General features: G+C 35.7%; 1 protein-coding gene across 1 annotated transcript; it reads left to right on the top strand.

Moving 5' to 3' along the window:
• The first annotated feature begins 7,356 nt into the window (after positions 1-7,356).
• Positions 7,357-8,849, top strand: LOC122002793 (zinc finger MYM-type protein 1-like). Its single transcript, XM_042558124.1, has 2 exons — positions 7,357-8,481; positions 8,832-8,849. The coding sequence occupies exons 1-2, from the start codon at positions 7,357-7,359 to the stop codon at positions 8,847-8,849; spliced, it is 1,143 nt and encodes a 380-aa protein (XP_042414058.1).
• Positions 8,850-9,271: the final 422 nt, after the last annotated feature.

Below are 9,271 nucleotides of genomic sequence, written 5' to 3' on the forward strand. Positions count from 1 at the left end.
GTTATCTTCTTATTTCTTTATATTTGTTTGCCCTAACTTAGTTTGGATTTGATTACATCAAAAATTGAGAGATTGTTAGCACCCCAAGGTAGTTTGATGTGATCAACCAAGTCAGGTTAGGTATTGTTGGTTTTTAACCCCTATGTCTAAGTGTGCAGAAACTTAAGAGCACGGGAAGTTGAGCACGAAAGAGAGCCGACGGGCTCGGTGCTTTTGAGGGACGAGGTGCTGCGGAAGAGTACGTGAGCGGACGAGAAGGAGGCACGCAGCGTTTCTGAGGGGCGAGAAGCTGAAGCAAAAGATTGCTCAAAGGTCGAAAGTTGGGTACGGATGAGACCTATTCCAAATGGCCGAGATCACCCAAGCGAGTGGAGTTGAAGGGGAAGACCCAGACTAAGGCAAGCAGAACTTAAGCAGAAGACCGGGACCAAAAGTCAATAGGATGTTGACTTTCCTTATCTGAGCGCCCGGACCAGGATTTTTATTCGGAATGTGTCAAACGCAATTCGTTGTGATGGGAATAAAGTTTTATCCCCCTCCAGGTGCCTGGAATACTTCCAGGCATCCCGACTAGGGTTGTAAATACAGCCATGGTTCCAGAAAGTAAAACACAACACTTGTAATCAATTCTGTTTGAGTTTAGCTTTCTAGTTGTGAGATTTAATTGTTGTAAAAGGCTTCTCCACCCAGAGGAGATTTTTACTGAGCTTTTCATCTTCCTTGGATTAACAACCTCCTCGGTTGTAACCAAGTAACTCTTTCTGAGCCTCTTCTTTTTTATCTTTTAATACTTTTTATGCAAGTGTTTATCTTGATAAAGCTATAAGTCGAGGAAAGTCTTTTCGTTTTATTGTGTAGGCTATTCATCCTCCCTCTAGCCAGTCACCAAGGGACCTACACATACTCATAGTTAGTAGAGGATTGATCCATCTTAGTAATGGAAACTTTGACCATGAATCGCTTGTACTTGGTTAGCTAACCTAGAAAGTACCTCTAGTATATGATCTGCACCGATAAGGGAAAAGTGTAGAGCTAGCTGCTTAACACTTACGAGATACATTCAGGTATATCAATACACTTGTGGGTGGATGACTTTATTTTGCTCTATCATTGTTCAAGAAGCGATCAAATTTGATTGATGTTGAAGATAATTTGAGACATTGACGGATATTGTGAGATCAGATTTGGTGATATGTCAATTTTTGATGGTCTATTAGTGGATATGGACTTAATGGTTTATCATTAGGTATTTGTCATGGATTGTAGCGTAAGGAGTGGCACAGGGTGATATTTATACATTTGATGATTTGTAGTTGGTGATCAGATTATAACCCCATTGCCTATGATATTATGGTTGAGTGTGCTTAGGTGCGAATTTGATGAACTTTGGACTAAATATCTCCAGTACACACTTATGTTGTTTACTCTAGTTAATTGGATGATTGACTCTATTTATTCTGTTAGATTAAGGGAAGAAGAATGATACATGGTTGAAATGGTCTAGCAGGTTTAGACGACTTAATACAAAGACCATCAGGAATAAATATCCTTAGTGATATAGAGGATTTATTCTTTCCAGTGTCACTCGTTGGGAAGCTTCGGTCTTCTTTGTTGAGAAGAAGGATGAATCGTTGATATTGTCTGGCAAGTTGTAGACATATATAAGATGATGTTCCACATGCAGTACAAACATTACGAGTTTTGGTGATACCGTTTGGGCTTACCAATTCTCCAGCCAGTTACATGGATTTAATAAATCTGGTGTTCTTGGAGTATTTGGATCAATTTGTTATCATTCATAGAGAATATCTTGATACTCATGATCAAAGGATAAGTATATCCAAAACATAATTAAAGGAGTATTGTTGATATGTAAAGTTCAGTAAATACACATTTTAGCTATCTTCCATGGGACTTCTCAGATATGGAGTTCTGGCAAAGACATTTTCGTCTATTCTCAAAATGGTAGAAAGCTATTACTAGCTAGGAAGTTAGATCAATTATGGGTGCCTAGGGTTGTTTAGTCACCTTTTGTTGCACACAACAAGGAAGCCCGAGTTGGTAAAAACACCTCATGTTCTGAAATGATGAACGATATTAATCAGGACTGTCAATAGGTTTTCACATGATAAAGAGGAGACTCTCCATTTTTTAGGAAGATTGTGTATTCCTGAGACACATCCAAATATAGAAGACCTACATCGAGAAATACATATATCATGATTTATGGGTCATTAGGGGATACTCTTGTGTATCATGACCTAAAGTGCCCCTACTAGTGGAATGGTAGGAAGAAAGATATTGTGGACTTTGGAATCTAATGCTTTGTGTGTCAACAAATGAAGATAGAACATCGTAGTGGCGTAGTAGAGGGGTAGTGGGCCCCTAACCCACTGATAGTATCAGAGATCATTAGACTTATTTAAGATGAGTTTGGTACGTTAGAGGGTACATGATTCTATTTGGGTGGTCATTGACCGATTAACCAAGTTTGACCAATTTCTATTAACCCTTCAGACAGACTTTTTGGATTACTTGGTGGAGTTTCCAATGAATTATGTGTACAAACTTTATTTTTGTGAATAATTTCAGACAAACAATGAATGGAGCACATCATGCACTAACTAGAGGACTTACTTCAAGCATACAAGAGGGGCATCGAAGGCAACTAGAAGATCATTAATACCTAATGATTTGTACCCACTATGGTTAGCTAGACAATAATGTGAGAGTAGAGAAAGCATGGTGGATTCATAACCCACAGAATAATGATTGTTTACTTTAGAAGTAAATTAATTAGTGTATAAGGGATTCTAGACTATTATAGACTCTTTGAGATGTTGGATGAAGATATCGTAGTATTATAGTTTAAGTAATAAATTTGGGGACCAAATTTTTATTTGTGGGAGAGAATGTAAAATACCAAAAATATATAAATGATTAAAAATTTAGAACAAAATGAATTTATTTAGGAAAATATTTAAAAAATTAGTTAATTAATCAGAAAATATATTTATGTGAATTATAGAATTTTATGAAAAAAATTTTGGATTTAAAATACTCATTTGAGATTTCATGGGAATACATGGGTAATAGAAAACCTGTCTAAGATAACCCTATTTAAGTTGAGACTTGATTGAAATGAATTTAGGTTTTCATTAATCAAACCCTAAGTTTTTATTTAATCCTCCTTTGTTTCCTCCCCACACACCTCCTCGCCGCGTCTGCCAGCGACGTCGCCTGCGAGTCGACCGTCGATGTTGCTCCCCTGCCCACACGACCGGTGAATTTTGGCGTCGTGTCCATGTCCTTCCCCGACCACTGGACGCTGATTCTCCGTCGTTTTCTCCCACGCACTTGCGTTGTTCGCCGTCGCGCGTGATCAACAGCCAACGACCGCTGTCACTGGCCTTTGCCCTTGCGAGCAACCAATGCTGGTGCCCCACCTCTAGTCTTCCTCCCCTTCACGCCGACCGCCTGCAGCTGCGAGTCACCGCTAGAGAAGAAGATGCTGCCTCCTCTCCACGCGCGACCGAAGTCACGAACCGTCATCGCCGCAACCACCGCTAGTACTCAACCAGATGTCTCCCCTCCCTCTCCTCCTCTAAACCTGTGAAGCGGTGCCCACCTCGGCTCTCCTTATTGCCGCACACTGCTGGCACTGCTGCCCAAACTTTCGATCGTCGTTGTCCTTGCCTTTCCTTCCCAAGCTCGAGCAACATACACGTGTCACTCATTTGCTCTGATCGTCACCCTCTCTATTTCCTCAACACCGATGACCCCCATCACCGGCAACTCCCACAGCCGCCGTCGGATAAGATAAGATAATTAAGAGTTGATAGAATCATTGATTTCATAGTCGATTGATTGTATTAACGTGATAGTTAATTGATTAATTTATGAAGGATAAATGGAAGTATTAATTTGAAGGGTTTGTTAACTAAGGGTGATTAATTGCTAACCAAGTTAATTAAACTAGAGTTATGGGTTAAAAAATATGTTCACGACAAGGTTTAAATTATACCCGATAATTAATTAAGTTTGATGTATTAATTAATTGATGGATTAATTAGGTTTACTATTAATAAAGGGAATGATAATTAAATTTGGATTAATTAATTTTATCATTGATTAATTGAAGATATTCATAGAAGAAAATTATTCAATTGATGAAATCTATGTAATTGAATTAAATAATTAATTAAAATTATTAATGCACTTGATTTAAGGTATCAGTTGAGTTAATGAAGCAATACATGGATTAATTAGTTAAGAAGTTGATTAATCAAATTAGAGACTCTTAGATGGTCTTCTTTGCATAGCTTACTTGTAAGACTTAAGCTCGAGGCAGACTTTAGACTTGAAGACGATTTAGACACTCTACATTTAAGGTGAGTAGATTATGTTTATTTTTTTGATAGCTTTGATTAAAGTGCATGATTGTTTACTATCATGTTTTGATAAGGTCACAATTACTCACATACCTTACGTCTGTCCTATATCACTCCTGAGTTTGATACCTTATTGTTTATCCTTATATGTTGATCTATTGTTGATGGTTATGCAATTATGTTAAACATTCATAATTGTATTTATGGATATGCATGTGATCCGGCGGTAAAAATCCGGAACCCCATAAGGAGTCAACGCTGAGGGGAGGTCAAAGGGTCCAGTGGCTCGCCGGAAAAGGGCGAGCCAACCGGACTCAGAAGAAAGGGAAATCTGATAGTAAAAGGCACCCTGGTAGGGACCAGAGCCGGCCCTGGGCCAGGGCTACCAGGGCCCTTGCCCAGGGCCCAAAAATACCAAGGGCCCAAAAGTATAAGTATTTTTATATATACTTTGTTAAATATATTTTTTTTTAATAAGATTTTTATTCTTCTCAATTCTCACGGACTCACCCTCGCGTTTCTCGTCGCCCGTTGCCGAAGTCATCTCCAAAGCGACGAAGGCATGAAACCCTAGCTCTCTCGACTTTCACCTTCACGGCGATTCTCCTCGGCTGCCATCCTCACCGACCCGGCGTCTCCAGTGCCTTTAACCTTACCATCGAGAGGATATCGGCAGCGTCGGCAACCTCAACAGCTCAACTGCTCCTCCTCCTGTCCTCCAGTCACGGTCAGTACTTCGATTTGGGCAACCGCGGTCTGCGACTGCGATCAGATCTCTATTCTTAGCCTAGTTAATTAGGGTTTTGTTGTTTGATTAGCAGATTAGGCAATCGATTAGGGTTTGTATACCTGGATTTTACCAAAATTTTAATTTTTACTTTTTAATTTGCATCGAAATAGTTCTCAATATGCAGATTCTTCTTCTTCTCTAGTACTTATATTTTTATCAATTTTTTTTTTACATTTTTCAAGTTGAATAGAAATGTTCTTATTATCACAACTCACAAGAAGATGACTTTTTCTTCTTATTCCTTGTTACAAATTAAACTAGTTGGTCACACTTACTCTTTTTGTATTTTGTAATAATGAAGATGCCAATGTGCTCCTCCTTTTACATCAACCCTCTCGTTCTTCTCATAATTCATATACAACCAAAGCACTCCTCTGCACCTTTGGCATGGAATATGATGGACGGACCAGCCACCTCTCTTATATTGGTTCCAGAATGTGTAATTACTAATTAGCCTCTCTTCACAAGTGAGTAATGAAATAGGCCCCATTGTGTTGTTGAAGTTCCCTTCTCTCCTAAGCCAAATTTGCAAGTTGCAACATGTACTTTGTGGTCACATTGCAAGCTTGATGACAACCAAAGGTCCATGTTCTCCCCTAGAACAACTTGAACATTGTTAGTGTCGTAAGTCACCATGGCTTGAAATCTCATACTTAAGAAAAACAAGCAGATATCAACAAATGGATTTGTGTGTGTGTGTGTGAGATACAAGAACTTTTTTATTGGTTTACTCTAAAAAGTCTTGGCTTCTAGTTGTTTATTCTGTTCAGATGGATTCTTTTAGCTAGTAAATGATAGGTAGATTAACTAAGTTTTCATGTCATTTAGCTAGTTAGATTAATGTGTTTGTGTCTTTAATTGCATGAATAAGGTCCCAACTTCTAAATAATTAAATTGTTGTGTTTTTTTATAAACTTGCAGGATATCCATGTTAGGTCTTATATAAGTGGATCGAATCAAAGAAAAATTCTCCATATCAGGTTTTATTGTTCTTTGTTTATTGCTTATTGTTCATAATTATCTATCATCATGAAACAACTCTCTGGATATCAAAAAAGACAAAAAAAGAAAAAAGATGAGGAGATAGCCCAAAGCTTAAGAGGTTCATTGAATAAATATTTTAGTAAAGAATCATATAACACATCAGAAAGCTTAGTCCAGATTTTAAGTAATGAATCAAATGCAAATGAAGATTTTGTTGAAAATAATAATAATGAATATGAAGAATTTATAAGAAATGAAAGTGATGAAAATGAGAAATTTGTAGAAAATGAGAATGAAGAGAATACAAATCTTAATGATTTGAATGAAACTGAAATTGACAAAACTAAAGATATTGATAATTGTTGTGATGATGAGCGTATAAATGAATATCAATGTTCGACACCTAGATATGATATAAACATATTTGATCCAAGAGTTTGGGATAACCTTGATACAAAAATGAGAGACTTACTTGTGGAAAGAGGTCCTAAAAGAGAAGATATTCTTAAGTTTCCTTTAGATAAAGAATCTCGACACTTTTCTCATACTTACTATGTTCAAATGCTACCAAATGGTGAAACTCGTGATCGAAAATGGTTAGTATATTCGAAAGAGTTGGACAAAGTGTTTTGTATTTGTTGTAAGTTGTTTAAAGTAATACACACCAAAAGTAATTTAGCAAAAGAAGGAGTTAATGACTGGAAACATTTATGTGACAAACTTAAACAACATGAAAATAGTATTGAACACCTCACTAATCTGAGAGCCTTTGTTGAACTACAAATGAGATTAAATAAAACATTGACAATTGATAAGGAAATACAAGAACAAATTAAAAAGGACACAAAACATTGGAAACATGTTATGCTAAGAATAATTGCTGTTGTCAAATGTCTTGCTATACATAATTTGGCATTTCGTGGTACACATGATAAAATTTATGAAGATGGTAATGGTAATTTTTTGGGTCTACTTGAAATGATTGCAGATTTTGATCCAATAATGCAAGAGCATTTTCGACTCATTCAAGATAAAAAGATTCATTATCATTATCTTAGTCATAAAATTCAAAACGAGTTAATATCTCTTCTAGCTTCTAAAGTCAAGAATGTAATAATTAAAAAAGTAAAAGAGGCAAAATATTTTTCAGTAATTCTTGATTGTACACCGGATGCAAGTCACAAAGAACAAATGACTCTCATATTAAGATGCGTAGATGTTTCAGAGACTCCAATTAAAATAGAAGAGTACTTTTTAGAATTTATAAATGTAGAAGATACAACTGGTTTAGGTCTTTTCAATGAATTGCAAGTTGTTTTACGATCTTTAGAACTTGATATTGATAATGTGAGAGGGCAAGGTTACGATAATGGATCTAATATGAAAGGTAAAAACCAAGGTGTGCAAAGAAGATTGCTTGACATTAATCCTAGAGCATTTTACATGCCATGTGGTTCTCATTCTCTTAACTTAGTTGTTTGTGACATGGCAAATTCTTGTGCTAAAGCAAAATCATTTTTTGGAGCATGTCAATGTATGTACACCGTGTTCTCTAATTCAACAAAAAGATGGAATATTTTGCTTGAATATATTGATGGATTAACTTTAAAATCATTGTCAACTACAAGATGGGAAAGCCATATTGAAACGGTCAAAGCAATATTATCTCAAGCTTCCCAAATCAGAGAAGCTTTGTTCAAATTAGCAGAAATAAGTGAAGATGGTAAATTAAGTAGAGATGCTGAAACTTTAGCATCTGGTGAACTTTCAAGTTTTGAGTTTATATTAAGCCTTGTTATTTGGCATGATATTTTGCATAAAATTAATTTAGTTAGTAAAAAATTACAGTCAGAGGATATGCGTCTTGATGTTGCTGTAAAACAATTGTCTGGTCTTGTTTCCTTTTTTGAAAAATATAGAGAAAATGGTTTTGATTCTGCTATGGTTGATGCTAAAAAAATAGCATCTGATATGGAAATTGAGCCTGTATTTCCTATAAAACGTAAAATTTGTAGAAAGAGACATTTCGATGAAATTGCTAACACTGAAAGAGAAAATCAATCACCAGAAGAATCTTTTCGAATAGATTATTTTATCTTAGTGGTCGATATTGCTCTTGGGCAATTGAAGAGTAGATTTGAACAGTTGCAATATTTTGAATCTATATTTGGGTTCTTGTATGATGTTGCAAAATTAGTTTCATTAGATGATGATGAATTGATGAGTTCTTGTGTTAACCTTGAAAATACTTTAAGAAATGGTGACACTTCTGATATTGATGCAAAATATATGTTTTCAGAACTACAAGTTTTGCAAGTAATGTTACCAAGTGAATCTTATGAAACAAATAAAAAATGGTCTTCCATTCAAATATTAGATTTTTTAAAAACAATGGATATGTTTCCAAATGTGATGATTGCTTATAGGATATTATTGACAATACCTGTGATAGTGGCATCTGCCGAAAGAAGTTTTTCAAAATTAAAATTAATAAAATCTTATTTACGGACCACAATGACTCAAGATAGACTAAATGGATTAGCAATTTTATGCATTGAAAAGAATATTTTGGAAAACATAGAATATGATGTTATTATTAATGATTTTGCCTTTAAAAGTGCATCACGAATACACTTTAAATGAGTTACCTTTGTGTTTTTTTGCAGGTGTATTACAACCGATAATTTAATTATATCCTCTACATTCACTCTCATTCGCACTTGTAGGTAAACATTTTATTACTTATGAGTACACGTGACATTGTATTTATGCTCTTAAAGTGTTCATAAGTCATAACAACTCTAGTACTTATGCTAATTGGTGCTACTCATACTCTTTTTCTTTTGGTGATTAGATCAATTGATAGTTTGATAAATTGATACTTTTTTGTTTAATGCGGTTTTCGGAGGGAAATGGTGGAGCATTTTCTGTGTTGGAAATTTTATTTTAATGAGCATCCTTTTTTATGGAGTATTCTTGATATGCTTTGATACAAAGAGGTTTTATTCATGTCAGATTGGGTGGCTCTTCATTTGGTGGTTGGCCGGCTGGAGTATGGATGTTGCAGTGGGTATCTTGCAGGGAGGAGAAGCTTATTTACAGAATG

This window comes from Zingiber officinale, chromosome 1A (assembly GCF_018446385.1).
Source record: "Zingiber officinale cultivar Zhangliang chromosome 1A, Zo_v1.1, whole genome shotgun sequence".
Lineage (NCBI taxonomy): Eukaryota > Viridiplantae > Streptophyta > Magnoliopsida > Zingiberales > Zingiberaceae > Zingiber > Zingiber officinale.